Source organism: Telmatherina bonti (genome assembly GCF_933228915.1).
Source record: "Telmatherina bonti genome assembly, chromosome: 6".
In the NCBI taxonomy this organism is placed as follows: domain Eukaryota; kingdom Metazoa; phylum Chordata; class Actinopteri; order Atheriniformes; family Telmatherinidae; genus Telmatherina; species Telmatherina bonti.
In genome coordinates this window covers 3,321,198-3,344,415 of record NC_136624.1, presented here as the reverse complement: position 1 = coordinate 3,344,415, position 23,218 = coordinate 3,321,198, and the positions used below count along the sequence as shown (strand labels likewise).

At 43.5% G+C, this 23,218-nt stretch overlaps 1 protein-coding gene across 1 annotated transcript; it reads right to left on the bottom strand.

The window, feature by feature from the left end:
- Positions 1 to 1,631: 1,631 nt before the first annotated feature.
- Positions 1,632 to 12,340, bottom strand: fbxo2 (F-box protein 2). The gene is made up of 6 exons (XM_079242721.1): positions 12,228 to 12,340; positions 9,845 to 9,904; positions 3,324 to 3,450; positions 2,486 to 2,578; positions 2,274 to 2,412; positions 1,632 to 2,161 (listed from the first exon to the last, which is right to left on the bottom strand). The coding sequence occupies exons 2-6, from the start codon at positions 9,879 to 9,881 to the stop codon at positions 2,027 to 2,029; spliced, it is 531 nt and encodes a 176-aa protein (XP_079098847.1). The 5' UTR covers positions 9,882 to 9,904; positions 12,228 to 12,340; the 3' UTR covers positions 1,632 to 2,026.
- Between the last annotated feature and the right edge of the window lie 10,878 nt (positions 12,341 to 23,218).

Here is a 23,218-nt window from a genome sequence, read left to right as displayed (position 1 = left end):
CAGAAATGGCTCTTTTCATGCAGCAGGTCACACCAAACCTTCAGGATTAAAGCTACTGTTTGCACATATGTATTTTTGAAAACCAGATAAATTTTCCCTTTATTTAACTGAGGAAACCAGTTAAGAAGAACAGATTTAGTTATTTTCAGTACCAGGCTGGGATTTAGGGTGTATGAATAATATTGTCACAGTATCAAGTTGTTTATCAGTGCAGGCACAAAGCTTTATGTTTTCTTGGTCAGAAGTTGCTGAAGGAAAAGCTGTTTCGAACAAAGTGCAGCTGTTTTTATCGGACTTCTCGCTCTGGTAATTCCCTCTGTTTACATGCATACCAAGTATCCGACATGATTAAAAATCAGATAATGCCGGTTATGTAATTATGAATAATCAGGTTGGCAGACCGAGATGTCTCCCAAATCAAAGTTTTGGTGCTTGTAGGCCTGTATATTTAATTTATTTAGTATTTTCACATGTGCCGAAACGGGGTCTTTTTAACGTCTTCCATTAAAAAGACATGTTGCAATGTGAGCAGAATGCAGGATGGAGAGTCGGCGCCGGATTATAGACGCAGTCTATTAGCAGCTGACGCAGGCTCCGCCGTGTTCAGTCAACAACAGACGTTTTTAACAGGATTTTGAAAGCAGGATGTTGGATCTGACCACATGTAAGGGTTGTCCTGGATGACATGATGCTTTATTAAACCCAAATAAAGAAAAGAGTGAAATATTTGGCTGCTTTAAGCATCCTACCAGCTATGTTTAAGGATTCAGACTGAGGGAAGCAACTCCTGAAGGAGCATCTGTCTGGATACGTCACTCTGTCATCACAGTTTTATGGAAATGATGTGGCGTTACCAGTCATGTCGACCGGCCGCCAGGTCATAGTTTGAGGCTCCAGAGTCAACGGCTCACATCCATTTGCCAACCTGGAGCAAGCCAGGTGTGTGGAAACCCCCACAGCCCTCCAGACCCTGAAATCCTGCTGCCAACCTTCTGGGGTGATGGAGCTAAATTATGTCATGCTGGAAAGTCTGACCATCTGATCAATACTAATATTCCACGGAGCTGATCAGTTGGACAAAACTGAAGGGCCGAGACTGAAACCGGAGAAGGAGAGGTCTAAATCGGAGACCTGCGGTGAGAGTTTCTGCTTTTAATATGTGAACATGTTTAGTCTCAGTATTCATGTTCACTTGTTTGTGATGCACAAAAAGAGTGTGATGGGAATGAAAGTTGATTTCTGATCATTCTCTTGGTTTTTACCGACTGCACTGTTTGAGAGCTGCTGTCACTCTTCTAAACAACTAAAACTGAAGTTTGCAGTGAAGCTGTTGGAGCAGAAGCACATCTCCACATCCACCCTGACCTCCACCTCCACTTCCACCAGCTGCTTCCTGATGCTTCTCAGTCCCATTTATCCTCCCCTCTCATCCACTCATCCTCTTTCACCCTCTACGTTCTCAGTCTTTCTTCCATCTCCAATCTGTTCATCCTTCCTTCCCTTATTCCTCATCTGTCTATCCTTGAAAACGGTTTCTCCTAATATTAACTAAATATTCTAACCAACAGATGGGAGAGAAAAGTGGACACACCTTTCATATAAACTTTATTTCCTTCTTGACATGCGTGCCCTCATCACCCAAAACAAACCCAGTGTGACCACACGCCTCGCCACTAAAGCGGCTAAACAGCTGAGGACAAGTCACTCAGCACTAAGTTTTATCAACAAGGTTATTTTTGTTTATTTAATCGTTTTTATTCTTATGGGACTAATTGATCAATGAAGAGGTTAAAGCTCAAGGAGGCTGACAGAGCAGAGGTAGTTAACAGACTGTGATTAATGATGATGCATGATGTTATTTTAAGAAGTATAACTAAGAGCTAGAATCTCAGCAGTAAGTTTAGTCAGTTAAACACACACACACACACACACCTTTATCTCTCAGAAACTCTGATGTTGCTCCACTTCCCTGATCTCCACACTGTAATATGTTATGATTCCCTTCTCCTCTTCCCTCCCTGCTTGTTCACACTTTGATAGACACAGAGCTTCCAGTAACTCGGACTCCAAACCAGCCGTCCCAGAACCTGGTATCCTGTCCTCCGTGCTCAAAGCAGACGAAACGGAGTCCTGGACCGTAGTCTGAAAACACATGGTTGACCTGAGATCCCAAAGCAGAGAGAGAAACGTGATCAGGGCTGCTGTTAATAAGTTTTACAGTTTAGGTCACATTATCACCATGTTAAAGATGCTTTGGCTTAAAGTAGAGGAACCTGTTTCCATGAGCAGTCATCGCAGTCGGGGTCCAGAGTCACCGGCTCGTGTTTGAACTCCTGCATGACTTGGTGATTCTCGTCCAGAAGGCTTGCAGTCATCTGGTAGGTGCAGCCACAGTCCGTCCTGCCACTGTACCTGCAGGACGAGCTTGTCTTTAGTGTGTAATTCTCCTCATCACAGAGAGTCTGCCTGTTGAGCTGTTTCTCACCAGTCTTCCACGCTGACGACAGGCTGGGCATCCAGTTGTTCAGAGGAGTAACCCTCTGCTAACAGGTCGATCAGCTGTCTCTTCAGACATAGCCTGGGAAAGAGGACTTTCATAAACCAGGGTGATGTTATAGACCAATTCATTCTCAGAGAGACACACTTTCGGACTGCAGAGGTGCCGAAACATTAGAAAACCAGATTAACACAAAGACACTAATGGCTTTCAGGGGTGTCCAAAGTCAATCCTTCAAGTTTTTTCTTGGAGCAGGTGACTGCCCTCCTGGTTCTGATGGAGGTTTTATTACTTTAATGCATTTTCTGAGGACATTTTTATCACATTTTACTAAAAATTATGCTTCTTTTGCTTGCTTCTGTCTCTTATGGACACAAGGAGCCAGAAGACTGTACTAAAATTGTTTTGACCTATCGTGCAATAATTAAAGGTAAATATATGAAAAAAAAAAGTGTCAAATATTTTTTTTATATTTTGTTAAAAGGCCGAAAAAATTTCAGATTGAAAGATTATAGGCTCCTTTCCCCATTTTTCTTGGGTTGGGCTTTACAGGGTTAAAAATGTGAGGTTTCTCTCTCCACTGTCTGCTTGTACCGCTCAGCATAGGGATTTAAATTTAATAAAAGTAGAGCTTATTTTGCCACATAATTCTGAACTGCCAAATCATTAGACTCCATCTGTAAAGATGGGAGGTTCTGTCAAAACATATTTGAGATTGTCTGAGATCAGTTTCCTCCCAGTCCCAAGGCATACAACTTAAGTTGAAAAATAGCTTTGAACTGGACAGTTGTGGTCAAAATGTAACACAAACAGCATAAAGACTCACTCAAAGGAAGTCACGAAGTACTTAGTAACTCCATCGTGGCAGAAGTCATAACCACAGTCTCCAGGCATTTCCTCCACTTTCCACTGGCTGCCACCATTTTCTGTCAGCTCCCAGAATTCCAGCAGTTCTACAGGAAAAGTCAGTTTCAGGCTGGCCATGCTGCTACTTACAGTTTCTTCCTCATCAAGTCCGAGCAATGTTCCACATTAAATGGCCTCCAGACCAGAAATGAACATGTTTTTACGGAAAAAAAAAAAAGCAAACATCAATTATTTTCAAATCCCCTTAAACGTTTGTTGACGACAGATCATATAAAACTTCATATGTAAAACATTTTACAACCTTCCGACTACAACTGGCTCATCCAGCCATCTTTAACAGCAGTAAGATTTCCCAGTAAAGTTATGACGGGGAAACCAAAGCCTGGAAAAGTAAGTAGTTGTACAAAGAAACATCTGGAAAAAGCTGCAAAGAAATCGGTAATGTGATTGGGAACTCAAACATCACCTAAGAGAGGCAGAGTCTCAGAAAAAACTTTGCATTTAGGTTCAGCAAGCTTAACTCAACTCAACCCAGTTTTAAAGCACTTTGCACCAAAGGGCTGAGCAGACGTACGTTAAAGACCTGCAGAGAGAGATCTGAATAACAGAAGTCAAAGGAATAAAAGATAAAACAATAAAAATCAATCAAAAGGAAAAAGGAAATAAAAACATTAAAACAGTAAAAACAATCAATAAGAGAACATAAGAAGCAGAGTCTCATACTGGAGGAAAGGCCAGGTCATAAAAATGGGTCTTTAGGCAGGTTTTCAAAATCGTCAGCAATGTGGCTTCTCTTCCCTGTAGCAGGTTAAATAAATACACAATAAATTAAATAAATACAACTTGTGGAAGCAGTTTGGAAATGACAAAGTTGTTGAAAATAAATGATTAGATTATATGTTTAAATAATCTACAATAAACTGTAAGCAGGATACCAGTCTTGGTCATTTGGCCTAGGTCCCGGAGCTGGTCCGCATGCTATGGACTCAAGGCCGAGGGCAAATTGTTTTCCTCACCTGGAACCCAAACAACAATCATATCTGGATTCGGCTTCCCATCGGCCTTGGGCCGGTGCAACCCCCCCTGAGAACGGAAGAAGAGATGTTCATAGACACTCTGTCCCCCATCCTCATTCAGCCCCGGTCCCCTCCCACATGACCCACCGCCTCGCTGGACTTTGTGTGTCTTGTTTGAGTTTGTGCTTAAGTGTATGAGTTATTTTTCTCTGTCTCTTCGGACTGCGTCATCTAGTGGTGCGGCCGGAGTTACATGACCTTTTTGCCCTCGACCCCCTACTATCCTAATGTATCTCTGTTCCTACCTGTTATAAGGCAGTGCTGGTAAAACTGGCCGCGTGGCCTGAGCTTAGTATTCTGAACGCTAAGTATTCTTAGAGTTCTGTAATATTCTTTTGTCATTAATGTTACACGTCTGTATGTCAAACCTTGGACGAGCTGGTTTGAACTTTGAATTTCCCCTCGGGGGTGAATAAAATATCTTTGATTTGATTTGATAAATCCTGTCATATCACTCTGTTGGGAAACAACAACCCCCCCCCCCCCCACAAATTCATCCTTTATACCTAAAAAACAAGTAATTAGAATAATCATGATCATGACCTTATCATTAAAACAACTAACACATTACTCAAATTTAGAAAAGTTATAAATTGGATAGGAACCCAGATACTCTGCAACTCTAAGAAGAAATACCTCCAGATGTCCAGAAACTGTTCAGAATGAAAGGAAAGAAAGATTTAAGCAAAACCCATTAGACCCAACATTAAATTTCTTTAAGTTATCCTGAAAATATTAAAAGGTGTTTTTCATGCTTGTTGCAAATATGTCTAGAAATTATTGTTCTTTTCAATGATGTTTGAGATACTTTGACAAATTATATAACTGATATTAGTACAATTTATTTATTTCCTTCTGAAATATATAGTTGATTCAGTTTTTGCCTGTTGTGCTGATTTTCCTCTGTCAGTAAAAAAAAAGGAAAGGTTTTCTGTAAGTACTTGTTCCAGCCTGCAGGCTTTTGGTTTTATCTGTAATCTGTAATCTTTTGTACTTGCCACTACTGGAAGAACCAACAGACCTCGAACTTGTTGTATTATGGAAATGTTCAAAGATACTTATGATGTTCAACTCCTCAAGTAACACTCCAAAAACATAAACCCCTTAGCACCTGAATGTATTGAAAATTAAACTAATATTATTAAAATAAATACATGGGAGGGAGGGTGGGGGGTGGTCATGAAAAAATAACAAAAAAACCAAAATAAAGCATAATTTGATATTAAATTAACTAATAAAGATTCTATCCATCCATCCATCCATCTTCTGCTGCTTATCCAGGGTCGGGTCGCGGGGGCAGCAGCCTAAGCAAGGAAGCCCAGCCTTCCCTCTCCCCAGCCACATTTGCCAACTCTGCAGGGGATCCCGAGGCGTTCCCAGGCCAGCCGAGAGATATAATCCCTCCAGCGTGTCCTGGGTCTTCCCCGGGGTCTCCTCCCAGAGGGACGTGCCTGGAACACCTCACCAGGGAGGTCCAGGAGGCATCCTGACCAGATGCCCGAGCCACCTCAACTGGTTCCTCTCGATGTGGAGGAGCAGCGGCTCTACTCTGATCTCCTCCCGGATGACCGAGCTCCTCACCCTATCTCTAAGGGAGAGCCCGGCCACCCTGCGGAGGAAACCCATTTCAGCCGCCTGTATACGAGATCTGGTTCTTTCGGTCACGACCCACAGCTTATGACCATAGGTGAGGGTAGGAACGTAGATTGACTGGTAAATCGAGAGCTTCGCCTTCTGGCTCAGCTCCTTCTTCACCACGACAGACCGGCGCAGAGTCCGCATTACTGCAGACGCCGCACCGATCCATCTGTCGATCTCACGCTCCATCCTTCCCTCACTCGTGCACAAGACCCCGAGATATTTAAACTCCTCCACTTGAGGCAGGACCTGACTCCCGACCCGGAGAGGGCAATCCACCCTATTCCGGCTGAGGACCATGGTCTCAGATTTGGAGGTGCTGATTCTCATCCCAGCCGCTTCACACTCGGCCGCGAATCGCTCAAGCGAGAGCTGGAGATCACAACCAGATGAAGCCAACAGGACCACGTCATCTGCAAAAAGCAGGGACCCAATCCTGAGGCCACCAAGCCAGATCCACTCAACACCCCGGCTGTGCCTAGAAATTCTGTCCATATAAGTTATGAACAGAATCGGTGATAAAGGGCAGCCTTGGCGGAGTCCAGCCCTCACTGGAAACTAATCCAACTTTCTGCCGACAATGCGGACCAAGCTCTGACACCTGTCGTACAGGGACCGGACAGCTCGCACAAGGGGGTCCGGTACCCCATACTCCCGGAGTACCCCCCACAGGAGCCCCCGGGGGACACGGTCGAATGCCTTCTCCAGGTCCACAAAGCACATGTAGACTGGTTGGGCAAACTCCCATGCCCCCCCAGGACCCCAAAGAGGGTATAGAGCTGGTCCACTGTTCTGCGACCAGGACGAAAACCACACTGCTCCTCCTCAATCCGGGATTCGACTATCCGGCGGACCCTCCTCTCCAGGACCCCTGAATAGACCTTACCAGGGAGGCTGAGGAGTGTGATTCCCCTGTAATTGGAACACACCCTCCGGTCCCCCTTCTTAAAAAGGGGGACCACCACCCCAGTCTGCCAATCCAGCGGTACTGCCCCCGATGTCCACGTGATGCTGCAGAGATGTGTCAGCCAGGACAGCCCCACAGCATCCAGAGCCTTAAGGAACTCCGGGCGGATCTCATCCACCCCCGGGGCCTTGCCGCCAAGGAGCTTTTTGACCACCTCAGCGACTTCAGCCCCAGAGATAGGAGAGTCCACCCCTGAGTCCGCCAGCTCTGCTTCCTCATCGGAAGACGTGTTGGTAGGATTGAGGAGGTCTTCGAAGTATTCCTTCCACCGACCCACTACATCCCGAGTTGAGGTCAGCAGCTCCCCACCTCCACTGTACACAGTATTGATGGAGCACTGCTTCCCCCTCCTGAGCCGCCGGATGGTGGACCAGAATCGCCTCGAAGCCATCCGGAAGTCATTCTCCATGGCCTGCCCATGAGACAGCCGAAGCTGCATGCTGTTTAGCCTGTCGGTACCCATCAGCTGCCTCCAGAGTCCCACAGGCCAAGAAAGCCCGATAGGACTCCTTCTTCAGCTTGACGGCATCCCTCACTGCTGGTTTCCACCAACGAGTCCTGGGATTACCGCCACGACAGGCACCAACGACCTTACAGCCACAGCTCCGGCCGGCCGCCTCAGCAATAGAGGCACGGAACACAGTCCATTCAGACTCAATGTCCCCCGCCTCACTCGGGACATGGTTGAAGCTCTGCTGAAGGTGGGAGTTGAAGGTGGCTCGACAGGGGACTCAGCCAGACGTTCCCAGCAGACCCTCATGACACGTTTGGGTCTGCCAGATCTGACTGGTGTCCTCAACCCTCCTCTGAACCAAATCACCACCAGGTGGTGATCAGTTGACAGCTCCGCCCCCCCCCTCTTCACCTGAGTGTCCAAGGCACATGGCTGAAGGTCCGATGATACTCGTCGATCATCATCCTGAAGGCCAGAGAGTCCTGATGCCAGGTGTACATATGGACACTCTTATGTTGGAACATGGTGTTCGTTATGGACAATCCATGACGAGCACAGAAGTCCAACAACAAAACACCATTTTGCTTCAGAGCGGCGGTGGGGGGGGGGGACCATGCCTCCCAATCACTCCCCTCCAGGTCTCACTGTCATTGCCCACGTGAGCATTGATGTCCCCCAGCAGAACAATGGAGTCCCCAGAAGGAGCACCCTCCAGCACTCCCTCCAAGGACCCCAGAAAGGGTGGGTACTCTGAACTGCTGTTTGGTGCATAAGCACAGACAACAGTCAGGACCCGTCCCCCCACCCGGAGGCAGAGGGAAACTACCCTTTCATCCACCGGGGTAAATCCCAATGTGCAGGCACCAAGCTGGGGGCTGATGAGAATGCCCACACCTGCTCGGCACCTCTCACCATGAGCAACTCCAGAGTGGAAGAAGGTCCAGCCCCTTTCGAGGGTTCTGGTTCCAGAGCCCAAGCCATGCGTCGAGGTGAGTCCAGCTATATCTAGTCGGAACCGCTCAACCTCGTGCACAAGCTCAGGCTCCTTCCCCACCAGAGAGGTGACGTTCCACCTTCTACAGCCGGGAATCAGACCGCCAGGGTCCCCGCCTCTTGCTGCCCGTCTAACTCACACTGCACCCAACAACAAAGGCTCCTCCCGCAGATGGTGAGCCCACGGGAGGTGGGGCCCATGTAACCCTTTCGGGCTGAGCTCGACCGGGCTCAACAGGCAAAGGCCTGACAGGCAAAGACCCGGTCACCAGACGCTCTCTCTCGTGCCCCACCCCAGGCCTGGCTCCAGAGGGGGCCCCACAGTCACCCGCGCTCAGGCAAGGGATTACTTCCGTCGTCATCATAGGGGTCTTTGAATAAAGATTAATATAAGTAAATAATGTAGAAATACTAGATGTGAAGAAAAAAGTCTCTGGGTTCTCCGGCTTCCTCCCACTGTCCAAAGACATGCATGTTAGGCTAATTGGTGAATCTAAATTGTCCTCAGGAGTTAGTGTGAGCGTGCTTTGTTGTTTGTCTCTGTGTTGGCCCTGCAATGGACTAGTGACCTGTCCAGGGTGTACCCCGCCTCTTGCTGGGGTAGGCTCCAGCTCCACTGTGACCCTTGATTGGATCAGATAATGAATAAAAAGGATTAAGAAAAAAGTCCATTTTCTGTGTTTTAATGTGAAAATAATACCAGATCTGGAATGAAGCAAAGACAAAGGAAAGCTACCAACATTAAGTAAATTGAGTTTATAGGACTGGTCAGGTCTTTGAACCCACAAACAGCTGCCCCAAAGGCATGTGCTTAAATCACAATACTACTAACTATAAAAGGATGTCACCACTGTGCCACTTCCAGTGTTTGAGACCCTCCCTTTCCGTGTAAAGCTGCCTCTTGTTCATTTGTTTTGAGATTTGTAAAAGTGTTCTGCCAATTGTAGATTGTATCGGCTCTTTTAAAAGTCTTTCTTGAAATATAAATTTGTTTCCTCAAATTGGAATTTGTTTTACTTATTTTACCTATATAGTATATTTGTTTCCTAAAAATGTTTCTTGAAATATACATTTGTTTTTAAAAATATATATATTTGTTTCCTAAAAAGGGAATTTGTACTTTTTTAATTTAAATTTGTTTTTTAAAATTGACACTTGGATTTTGAAATTGAAATTAGTTTTTTATTTTGTGAATTGTTTTTCAAAATGCAATTTTGTTTTTTTTAAAAAAATGTGTTTTTTGAAATATTATTGTGTTTTGCACTTCCCAGCCACCGTAGGTTTTGCAAACACACTCACTTAAAATGAATGGATTGTTACGAGCTTCTCAGAGGAAAGAAAGGGTGTCTTACCTTCTCCACTAGGATTCTTCAGTAGGTTTCTGGCCATCACTGTAGGGAGGTCTGTCCAGGCTGAAAGAGAAGTCACACTGCACAACGGAATTCTTTCAACAAGGTGTTAGAAACACTCCTATTGGAATTTGTTTTCCTTATTTTCCCTATAAAGTATATTTGTTTCCTAAAAATGTAAACAAGACAGCATCACTCAGTTGCTGCAGAAAGCATCTACAGATCTATGAGCTTTGTGACATGGTGCATCATCCTGCTGGAAGTTTCCATCTGAAGATGCTCCACTGTGCTCACATGGTCAGCAGCAGGACTCAGGTAGGCTGTGGTGGTCATCATCTCCAACCAGTCTGACCAGTCTCCTCTGACCTCTGACACCAACCAGACCTTCTGGTCCAGACAGCTGCTGCTGCTGGATGTTTTCTCTCTCTATACCTTCTCTGGAAACTCTTGTGTGTGAAAATCCCAGTAAATCCTCAGACCAGAAAAACATGCTGTGTTCAATTACTTAGTAACTAATGTGCAGAAGTTTATATAAGTTATTTTTAAAGAAAGATACAAGAGCTCAACCAAACTGGTCCTAATTAATATTGTCCCCAACACACCTTAACCCTAATATAGGAGCCAAATATGAAATGAATGAATTTAATGGGTTTCATGTACTGTGCACTGTGTGGCGCTGTCACCAAATCTATATTGGTAAGTGCCAATGAGGTGTCCGGCAGGTGTTGACTCGGAAGGGTGCACAGGTTTTTGACTGCTTCGGTGGAGTTTGTTACACATATGCTCTCCTAATTTATGGATTTTAACTTTGGATTATGGAATAAAGATTGCACTGTTTTTGATACCTTTCTAAATGGCCTCTGGATTTCCTGTTTGATGGACACGGAGAAGCAACAGGTAAACATAGCCGCCTGGCGCGTCAGACCTAGCATTACCAGCAACACTTCATTAGCCCAGCACTCGGCTGGCTATAATACCTAAAACATCAAGAAACATCTGAAGCAGGCTAAACCTAACATAAAAGATGTATCCCACTACTATTTGTAAGTAAGAGTCAGGCAGAGTTCACTGCAGCTGTGATGGTGTATCAAGATGCAGGAGACCTGTGCACCTGTGGCTGTTAGTGTCACACCACATAGCTAGAATCATCCAAACTATTGGATGATTCCTGCACTGTTACACCTGATCCATGCTCCTTCCTTCATGTCATCATGGGACCCCTTTCTTGTGTCACTTGTCCAATTTGTTCAGTCTGCTACTACTTTTGCAAATAATAGGTACTAATAATGTACTTTTCTTTTAAATAAAAATGAGATTTCAAAGATAAATGAAAATGAAAAGGCTGGATGGTAGGGCCTGACTTACCCACTGGGTGTAGTGGGTACATACCACAATAGCAGAGTTAAATTCTTTGCTGAGGTTAGTTTAATCCTAACTGCTGCATATGTCAGGATAAAATACACTTACACATTTTATCCTGAGGGCAAAAAATGTCACCTTCACAAAAACTGCTATAAACTGGTATCTACTAAAATTTTTCCACTTTTAGTTTATTAATAGCCATGTTTACATGGAGACTTTTACCCCATTCAGTTTGAAATCATCCCAATTTAAGATTTCAGGCAAGGTGTTATCATGGCAACTAATCCGTTGTTACGGATCAGGGTTTGGTATCAACACTTATTGTCATGCATAATTATTTTCATAAGGTGTTAAGTTTTTTTTTTTTAAACAAAACAAATTCATTCTGAGGATGAAAATGTCACCTGAACAAAAACTGCTGTAAAAATATTCTATATTTATTATTCTTGCCACTGTTAAATGAGGGTGGATGGGGACCTGGTGACGCCACAGACTGCAGACCTAAACACTAATGCCCAGTTTGCTGACTCACAGCACAGCAGACAGGGTGAAAGCCCAGCTCTTTACAGGCTGAATAGGAGGCATCACCGAGGATCAATCTGTCATAAAACAGACTTCTGTCTGCAGGAAAACAAGGCACGGCTGGGCACTTTACTAACCACTGACACTGTACATAATACACATACACACACACACACACACACTGACATTTGATATATATATATATAGTATATGTGTCTGTGTGTGTGTGCATGTATATATGTGTGTGTATATATATCTTTAGTTTTTTTTTGCTTTTCTAAAGGCGTGCTTTATCTGTAGCTCAGTAAGCAGTTGGTTTAACACATTAGTGGATAAAACACTGCATTTGCTTTTCATTTCAGTTTACACTGAATACAGCTGAGTCATCTACCCCTGCAGATATGAAGTCACACATAAAGAGAACAGATGCAGCGCATGTCAGACCCTTTCAGTAAAGAGGTCTATCTAATACAAAGTAGAATGTACTGTAGAAGCTACTCACAGCCAGTTTTCTGTTTCCTCCGTTTCTCTTATTGAAGTACAGTACAGCTCCTCTGCAAGGTGACACCAATGTGTGGCTGACTTTTTATACACCCACACACACACAGAAAGAGAATGGTGGAAAGTGCAGTAGGAGAGAAGAAAAACACCCTGTCTGCAGGAAGGTGGGTCCAGCCAGCAGAATTCAGCAGATCCATGCATGAATACACTTAGATCAAGTTATTTTCAGCTTATTTGTGGGTTTATTTGATCAAAATTTATCAATTTATGAAACTTTCTTTCAAAAAATATCATCCAGAAAACAATGATTTCTAAATTGTCTAATGTCACAAATATATCCCCAACAAAACACAAACATATCTGATGCTGAAAATGATCAAATCTGCTGTCATTAAAAGTTTTAATTTAGTCAAACACACAAACAAATGTTAGTAAAATAACTCTAATACAACCCCCTCCCATCTACACTTCATTTAATAAGTTACAGCATAACAGAAAACCCCTAGAACATATAACAAACGTTAACCATGAAAATATTAGAAGCACAGACATTCCTCCTGATTCTCTGACCTTTTGATTATCCACCAGTGGGATTTTCAAAACCTGATGATTTTTTCCTGAAATTGATGCTAAAAGGATGTGTTGCTGACTTGAGATTTAAAATGTGCCAACAATCTCAATCCCAACATCTAATACGTTGTTCATATCCCAGAAGAGGGTGGGAGGTCATGTTCATTGTGTTTTTCATGGAAAACACTTTGAGTTTCAGTTTATGTATGATCCTGCTCTGTAAATAAAGTTTGATTTAATTTAATATCGTGAATAAAAGATGGACTGATGACATTTAAAAATAAATACATTCTGTATTCTTCACATTTAATCACACAGCTTTTTTTTAATAGACAGACAGACAGCTTATAAATCCCTGAGGGGAAATTCCAGTAAATTCTGGCTGATATTCAGAAGAACATGAATGCTTGTTAGTTAAATACCCAATTTATGGTAAATTTATGCTATTCTACAGTCATTTAGCAGATGCTTTTATCCAAAGCAACTTACATACATGATCATACCACGATGGGCACACTGGGGGGCAACTTAGGGTTCAGTGTCTTGCCCAAGGACACTTTGGCACATAGTCAGGGAAGCCTGGAATTGAACTCCCAACTTCCCAGTTACAACCCGACTGCTCTTCCTCCTTAGCTACAGCTGCCCTTTTATTAACTATTATTAATATTTGTTAATAACTTTCAGGATTTACTGAGAAAGTAAATCCTGAGAAAGTCATAGAATAACTTTTAAAATATCTGATAAGTATTTATGATCATGTAAAGGATTTAATGTGTTCAGTAGGCAGTGTTTCTGCTGTTTTATTTTGAAAAGGCCAGACTGGAAGTCTGCACTGTGATGTTGGGGGTAAATGACGAATGAAGTCAGCACAGTTTCTGTTGACTTGTCTGTTGCTGCTGCATCCCAGCTCACTTTTCTGGTCTCAGAAATCCTGTTGTAGCTGCTAACATTTGAATATTCTGTTGTAGCTGCTAACGTTTGAATATTCTGTTGTAGCTGCTAACGTTTGAATATTCTGTTGTAGCTGCTAACGTTTGAATATTCTGTTGTAGCTGCTAACGTTTGAATATTCTGTTGTAGCTGCTAACGTTTGAATATTCTGTTGTAGCTGCTAACGTTTGAATATTCTGTTGTAGCTGCTAACGTTTGAATATTCTGTTGTAGCTGCTAACGTTTGAATATTCTGTTGTAGCTGCTCAAAACATAGGCTTAGTCTGATTTGCCCTATCTCACCTATTTTACCTTGGGTCTCCATGAGTCATAGAGTCAGGAACGAGGAGTCAGGAATCTCTTCTGACAAATTCTGCTTGTGATTGGAGTCCATTTCTGTGAATATGTTTTCCTATGTTTAAAGGCTCTTATTTTGGCCAGGTAACCCCACCTCCTTCGTGAAGCAGTTCTTAACTCTGGCCTAATGAAGAGTTGGTGACTGGATAGAACCAGTTTTGAGAGCCAGGATGGAAAAGGGGCTACAGAAAGCACTGCTGGACCTGTTGTATAATTGTGCCCTTTTGGACTTTGACTAAAACGTACAGCAACTAGGGGGCGCTGTTCTTCCATTTTTGAAGGACACAGACCTGAGTCTTGCCATGTTTCGAACACCTCCACTCTGAGGTGTGAGAAACCTCCAAGTGAAATTCCTGGATCCAAACAGTGATCCGTATCACCACCAAAATTAAAACTGCCACCCCTCAGTGAGATGCTGGTGCCTGTTAGCCTGATATCCATGGGGCCTGCTGAATAGCAATCTGATTTGGATCCTGATCAAACCGTTGACACATCTTGTCAATCTATCTATGAAAACCTGTAAACTTGCCTTGGGTTGGAAAGTAGCAGTAGTTAATACCAATATTTAAAGCAGGAAGTTAAGACTCAATATGTAATTACTGGCCCATATTAATTCTGTCTGTACTGTCAAAATTAGTCAAAAAAGCTCTTGCTATAGAGTTAGTTGACCATCTAGACACCTATCAGGTCCTCCATCCACAGCAGTTTGGCTGTAGATCTGGTTATTCGACTAAATTATCAACCGGCTGTTCAGTATTCTGTTCTGTGCTGGATAGAGATTAGGTAGTAAGACAGTTGATTTTAGACCCCCAAGTGAAATATGAAAAAAAAATACAATACAAAGCAATTTCAGTTCTTTTAAATTAATTGGGAACTATATACCAGATCAGGCTGCCTTCCTATACATGAATGCTTTAATGTTCACACACATCATACTGTTTGACAGCATGGGGCCAAGCTCCTCCCTCAGTCACAAAGTCAAAAGTACAACTGAGCAATAAAAGATATGGACAAATAGCAAGTCTACTACTAACACAGGAAAATTCTGTAGTATAAGTTGCTCAGTTTTTCAAGTTTTAGTGACTTGTCCTTTCTCAAAGTAATGTTTAAATGCACCAGTCTTTAAGCACCAGCGTCCATTCACATCAGGGTAGTCCTCCAGGCTCGATCGGATCGGGGACTTGGCTCAGTTGTAGGGGGGTGTATCCATGCGGACAGAGATCGTATTCACGCTGCAATTTTGGTCAAATGTGCCAAACCACTCGGAGAGCGCAAACTTCTGCAAAGCACAATGTTAAAGAATCCTTTAAAAAAATCCTGGATCCAAACAGTGATCCGGATCACCATCAAAATTAATTTAGTTCTTCCTTTTTACATTTCCAACAAGTTCTGAAAATTACATGAAAATCTGTCCATAACTCTTTTAGTTACCTTGAACACAAACAAAGAGAGAACAAATAAACAAACAAACAAACACCAGCGATAAACATAACCTCCTTGGCGGAGGTAAGTATATCCCATTCTCACCAAAAGTTGCGCTGCACTAGTATTGAGCTAAAGAGAGGTCAAGACCCACATGAAGACGAAAGCTGTTTCCTCTACCTGCGAGTTAAACATGGAGATGAAACTTTAGCTGTTTGGGGTTTTTTATGTTGTCTTATGCAAGTGTGAAGAATGCTTGCCTGTGTGAACGGCTGGAATCAGTGAAACCCACTCAAAAGACTCCAATCCAAAAGTTTGTGCAGGGGTACGTAATAGACTAGGGGATCACACCACATTGTTGTGGAGCAGCTTGGTCTCGCTGGTGGCCCCTGAGGGCCAAAAGGCATAACTTTGAACTGGTAAATACCAAATGATGTTTTAAATGCTGTCAGTTTCTTTGCCTCCAGTGCTAAGGTCACCTACAGATATCCTTTGCTCAGGTCCAATGTGATGATGTAGCTGGCTCTGCTGCTATGTCTTTATCTCTTTCCCCAACAGGTCGTCCACCCTGGGCATTGGATAGGGATCAAATTTGGAAATGGCATTCAAATACTTGAAGTATATATAAAACCTTAGCGAGCCGTCCTTTGGCACCAGTACAATTGGGCTTCACCGCTCTCTGCGTGAAACGTCAATAATCCCCATTTCCAACATCAGCTGAATTTCTTTCTAGGGCACTGGCACCAACCGCCCTGGTATCTGATAGCTCCTCTGTCAAACTGCAGCATCTTTAACCGTATTTTGTATTGCACAAGAGATGTGAACCACAGGCTCTCCTGGAAGAGTTCTGGTTCCAAAAGGGGTTCAATGGCTTCCTGTTCATGGGGGACAAATGTGAGAGGTCAATTGACACAGAACCTGCTGTGCAGGTTGGGAAGAATTTCTCTGGTACTTCCTCATCCTGAACAGCTCGAACAAACATCTGCCGGTGAGCAGGCTCGTCACGACTCTTTATGTGAACTCTTTCAATAAGTTCACATAAAACTTTTGATGCTTCTTAAGTTTGTCAGGCATATACAGTTCATATGTGACTTTACTCACTTGTCTGGTGATATCATGTGGTCAATGCCATTTCATCAGCAGCTTATTGTTACTGGTGGGAACCAACAACACCACCTTCTGGCCTGGTGTGAAAACTCACTCTTTTGCCTTCTGGTCATACCAGGACCTTTGATGTTGTTATGCTGCTCTCATGTTGTACTGTGCAAACGCTGTCATCTCCTCTAGTCTCTCCCTCATCCAAACCACACATGCCACGACGTTCTCCCCTTTGGACTTGGGATCCTCCCAGTAGTCCTTAAGAAGATCTAGAGGGCTGCAGACCTGGTGCTCATGGAGCAAGTCAAAGGGGGAGAAGGGTGTGTTGTCGGTCAACAAATGTCCCAAAATGGCACTGTCAAAAAAAAGAAAAGTGGACACGGAGTGCAGAGTTTTCCAGGAAAAATGGACTGAGAAGTATTTATTCACAGAAGTGAATACAAAACCAGTGTGCTTGGTATGTAATCAGCAAGTTGCAGCGTTCAAAGAGTTTAATATTTGACGACACTATGAGACTCATCATAAAGACAAGTACGACCACTTGAAAGGACAAATAAGGAAAGACGAGGTAAACAAATTGGTCGCTGGTCTGAAGAAACAGCAATATACTTTTACGCGCAGCAGCGATGTTCCTGATGGGGCTTGTTGTGGGTTGTGTGGCCAGAGTGGCTAACAAATGGCAGTCGCAGACGTCCTCCAACAAATTGAGACTTTATTATGCCATGGTGCATGTTGCCTGCACCCTGCTACATCAATAATGGTTCTGCCAGACAAACAAAATGGCCGCCTTAAATACCCTCACACCTGGATCCCAACATGGCCGCCCCCAGCATCTTCCACCTTCCAGGTATGCGCGCTAAATAATGTCTTAGCCATTCTTTTACCGCTGCCACAGATAGCTCTCCAAACTGTTTCCCCATCCCCAAACATCTGGCACAATACATATCCTATGAAAGACATACCAAATCCTGAAACACAATAAAACTCCCCCCCTTTCCCATACTTGGTACCATCCAGTGACATCACCAGTTGGGTAAAACCCTGTAAATACAGGACATGGGCAGCTCTTCCTCCTTTTGGTCCACTGAGAGGATAAAGGAAAATATCAATAACTCCAATACAAAATGGTTAGCTGTTTTTGTGTTAACAGTGACAAGTGGTGGCACCTTACCCACTTTGTCACAGGGCTGTAAGAGTTAGCTACATTATTGCCAACGAGCTGGTGCAAGCATCCAAGCCATTTTCTGATGGGGAGTTTGTAAACACATGCATGCTGAAGGCTGCAGAAGTCGTGTGCCCTGAAAAGCGACCTGCCTTTGCCAATATTAGTCTAACGAGGAACACTGTCGCAGATCGGGTGTAAGAAACTCTCAAGTGACTTGAGCAGCCAGCTGACAGAGAAAATCAAGTCATTTATCGCATTTTCAATTGCAATAGAAAATGCAATAAATGATGGATATTGCTCAACTGGCCATCTTCATTAGAGGTGTTGATGAGACTTTGACCATCACTGAGGAGCTGCTTGAATTGGTGCCCATGAATGACACAACAACAGCAGATGATCCTTTCCATTGAGTTTCATATTCACTGTGGTAAGAATCTACTTTCCACGATTGTCCTGCGCACTTACGTCTTAGTTTATAAACTTGTCTCTGCTGCTCTGGACTACTGTTGATGCAGTTCAAAGTGAGGGAGTCCTGCTCGGAGCCATCGCTTTCTTCAGTCTCCTGTATTTTGTGGGAATGGTAGCTTGAACTATGCTTTTTTGCTGTCTTTTCATGTCCAAGCCCAGGTTTAGTCTGGTTCGGTTTAGCTTTATTTCCACAAGCTTTTGCTATATGTCAAACTCTCCCACAGGTGTGACGTTTCTGTCATTTGTACTTGTGGCCCTTTTCCATTAGTATCAGCTTGTCTTGACTTAACTTGCCTCGGCTCAGTTTGGAGGGTTTTCCACTCAGCTTTTGTACCCGTTTACCGGTACCCAGCCGAGCTGAGTTGGGTTGTGTGTGACGTCATCAGACTGCATGCCGCTATTGGTCAGGGGCGCGGCCAATCAGGGCCTGGGCCTGGTGCACAGACTGACATCACTAGAAGAGCAACTTCAACTCGCAAGTTGTTGACATTACGTAACAAGCAGTGGCGCAAAAAAAAAAGTCTATTCCGAGGTGGGCAATGAGGTGAAGACATTTCTTTGCTTGGTTGCTGAAGAAAGGATACAGAGGGAACTAAATGGAGTGACACAAAATAAAAAAGTCTATCAAGAGCTTTCCGACTCAGTGGCTAGGGGTAGCAAAGGGGTTTTCAGCAGTGTCGAGAAAAGCTGAAAAACCTCAAAAGTGACTATCGGCAGGTCAAGGACCACAATGGTCGGAGTGGATCAAACAGACGAGACTGAAAGTGGTTTCAACAAATGGATGCTACTTATGGTCAGCGACCAGCATGCAATGGGAAGATAATTGGTGTTGATTTGGCCACTACTGTGTTGGAGAGTGTAATGGTGGAGGGTGAATGGATTTCCATTGTTTACATGAGTTATTATTTGGTGTAGAGTAGATAATACATAAATTTAAGTAATAATAACAATAATAACAGCTAGTTACAGATGGATGATGGCTTCATACTGTTCTGCATTTTGCGTGACCGTTAATGTTGGCTAATATCAGTTAGCGCCAACCACTTGTTCTGGCTGCTCTAACCACTCGCGATCTTTTTTTATTTTGTTGGTGAAAACTAGCCACAGATCACGTAGCAGATATAGTGCCTCTAGGTCCTCCATCTTGTGTTTGTCGCGTTGTTTTTTTTTTTTGTTTTTTTTTTCACGTTTGCAGGAAAAGAGAGGGGGGGGGAAAGGCGGAGCTTTCCTTCCGGTCAGTTTGAATGGCGGTGCAGTAGAGAGAGCGCCATGGTTTTATTTAATAAATAAAGTTAGAGAACGTCGTTGTAGGGCAGTGATAGTCACTGTGATAGTAGTACCCTCCCCAAAAAAGCGTTGTCATGTTGCCAAATCAGTAACATTCAGTTTTTCAGCAAGGAATGGTTATCCTAAATTTTGCGCAGAGTAATGGCATTCTTACGTTACAGTATATGGTAAAAATACAATAATGCCTCCAGAATGTGGGTGTTACTTTTTCAATATATATACGGAGCTACCGACGGAGCTGCTCTTTGGTGGAGTTCGGTGCAGCTGAAATCAGCCAAAACTGGCAACTTTGACAGGGTCAGTTAGGGCCGTTAGGACAGCAAAGTTTCTGCAAGCAGCCTGCAGCTCTTGTTTGTAGAGAGAACTGCTCTGTTGATGATCATTATGACTTGTTTAGATAGCATTTTCAGAAAACCAGAGGCTGCTTCATGAGCCGCAAGTCAAGTGAGCTGCATGCGATGAGGAACACTGTCGAAGGGCGTCTCAGCCCCTTGTCTGGGTTCACCACATAAATCGTAGGCGTGCTCCAGGAGCTGCGAGCTGATCGCTCTGATTGGTTGACGCCCTGCGTCAAGCGGCCAAAGTTCAGATTTTACATCTCTTGGCTTTTGACGCGCGTTCCCTTAAAAAACTTCTGAGACTTTCAGCGCGTGACATGCGTCACTCAAAATGCTCAAAACGTGACGTAAGAAAGCTCAATGCCTCCTTGATGCGCCTCGACAAAGACTTTACATGTAAACCTGCCACTCTTGATGCTCAAAACACGTTTGGTCTGAACACACCATTAGGAAACCCAGTCCAGTGCTGATTCAAGCCAGCATTCTGTTTATGGTACAGTAACTATATTTAGGATCAGAAACTTAATAAAAAAATTATTAATAAATTTAATTTATTACACATTTGAGTTTACTCTTTTTTAAGCCTACAATTTAGAATTAATGAATTTCCTGAACACAAAAAGGCACATTTATTATATCTACATTGACACATAAAGATTCATTTTATAATTAGATATAAAATACAAACGTTTTTAGCAGTATTCCTCCCCCTCACTTAGTTTTTGTAGTTTTCCTGACAGGGGTACTAAAGGAATTGGACGAAGCACTGGTCAACCTGACCTAATTGGACCCACAACCCTTTTTAATTGTGGATGTTGATCGTTTAGGGAATTTTGTGAAGAAATTTGACCCCAATTACATTATCACATCCAGAAATACACTGAAATTATGCAAAGTCCATACTTACATACTGAAATCTCTATAAACAAACAAAAGAAGTTACAACAGTCCAAATGCATCAGAACACAACAAAACATTCCATTTTATTGAGTTCAATAATTTGAAGTAATATTTTTGGCCACTAGGTGTCACTGTGGTAGTGTGTTCCGAACAATACAAAAAAATTAATTCTTGGAAGAATTGTTCCAAACGATTCGATCTTGCTCAAGTTCCATTTCTGCCATCAGTAGTGCAGGGGTAAGTCATAGACCAGGGGATCACACCACACTGTTGTGGAGCAGCTTAGGGTCCATGACCACCCCTCACCAATACGCCAAATTGCCCCAATTTATATCCTCTGCTGCTGATTGGGCCAAACTATCTTCCACCCAACAGAGATGCTTCCCATAAAGACAACAACAACAACAACATTCTAATGCATTCTAAAAACAATTCCCTAAATAGATTTGTCACATGGCCTCTCCTGGAACCTTTAATAAATAATAACCTTTAATAATATTCTAGATTGCACCATCTGTTGGCAGCAGATTGTAGTAGCTCTGACTTGCTATCGTGATTTTTTTTAAAAGTACAATGTCTTCTTGCATAGATATTACCTCAAATTAGGTATTTTTTCTGAGGAATTCATGCCGGTTCGGAGGGTGTGCTGCAAGGAAGATTTTTCTGCATATTTTTGGCTCTTTCAAGACTTATTATGATTCTCCATGGCAACGAAAGACTTGTTTACAATCGGGATCAACTGATTAACCTCTCCCAAATCAGGATCATCAGCGAAACAACACATCAAATCCCGATGGAGTTGAAAAGAAAGAGGTCTCAGAAAGAATACAGAGAGTGCAGTATTATGTGCTTCACCGAGACATGGCTGCATGAACACATCCCTGACTGTAATGTGTCTGTACCGGGCTTTAAAACGGTCCATGCAGACCGCAGTAGACAACACAGCGGAAAGCTAAAGGGTGGTGGAATTGCAGTGCTGGTTAACCAGCGTTGGTGTCATCCTGGACATGTTACTGTCAAGGAGAAGATATGCACAAGGGACATGGAACTGTTAGCTGTGAGCTTCCGTCCATATTATTAACCCAGAGAGTTTACCTGTGTTATTCTGGTAGCGGTTTATATAATACCTGGTACCGCACCAGACACAGCCTGTGATGTCATCAGCTCCGTCGTTGCTCGGCTACAAACACAGCATCCAAACTCATTTATGGCGATCTCCGGAGACTTCAACAACGTCTCCCTCTCTGAAACTCTCCCAACATTCCAGCAGTTTGTCAGCTGCTCAACCAGAGAAAATAAGATGTTGACCTTATTTTATGCAAATATGAATAATGTATACAGTTGTTCTGCCCTGCCTCCTTTAGGAAGATCTGACCATAATCTGGTTCTTCTCACCTCCACCTACAAGCCCATCGTTCAGCAACAACCAGTCATCACAAAGACTATCAACATCTGGTCTGCTGAAGCTGAAGATGCTCTTAGAGGAGGCTTTGAGGCTACAGACTGGAACGTCCTCTGTGAACCTCATGGAGACGACATCAACGCCATGACTGAGTGTGTGACAGATTACATAAACTTCTGTGTGGACGGCATCGTCCCAACAAGAACAGTGAGGTGCTTCCCCAATAACAAACCCTGGATCACCAGTGACCTGAAAAAGCTGCTGAACATCAAAAAGAAAGCCTTCAGGGATGGAGACAGGGAGTTATTGAGGGCAACACAAAAACAACTTAAAACACAAACTAAGAAGTGCAAGGAGGACTACAGGAAGAAGTTAGAAAGTCTGCTCCAGCAGAATAACCTTAGGGATGTGTGGTCTGGAATGAAGAAGATCACCGGCTTCAAGTTAAAGGGGGACCAGCCTGATGGAGGTCTGGACAGAGCTAATGAGCTGAACATATTCTTCAACAGGTTCAGTTCACCCCCTACCTCCAGCCCAACAGACCACACACCCTCCATAAGCCCACTGCTTTCCTGTCACGCCTCCAATCTGTCACCCTGCAGCTCAGTCATGGACCAGAACACAGCTTCATCTCCCTCCACATCAGGACATCCTGAGACCTCCACCTTGTTTGTCTCCTGCAATCAGGTTAAGAAGCAACTTGAGAAACTGAACCAGAACAAGGCTGCAGGTCCAGATGGTGTCAGTCCCAGAGTTCTCAAGACCTGCTCAGAACAACTATGTCCGATTCTCCAGCACCTTTTCAACACCAGTCTGAGACAAAATAGAGTCCCAGTGCTGTGGAAAACCTCCTGCCTTGTTCCAGTGCCTAAAAAAACACAACCAGCTGAACCAAGTGACTACAGACCAGTTGCCCTGACATCTCACATCATGAAAGTCCTGGAGAGACTCTTACTGGCTCACCTCAACAAGCAAGTAAACACCTTTCAGGACCCATTACAGTCTGCATATCGTAATGGACTTGGGGTTGAAGATGCCATCATATACCTGCTCCA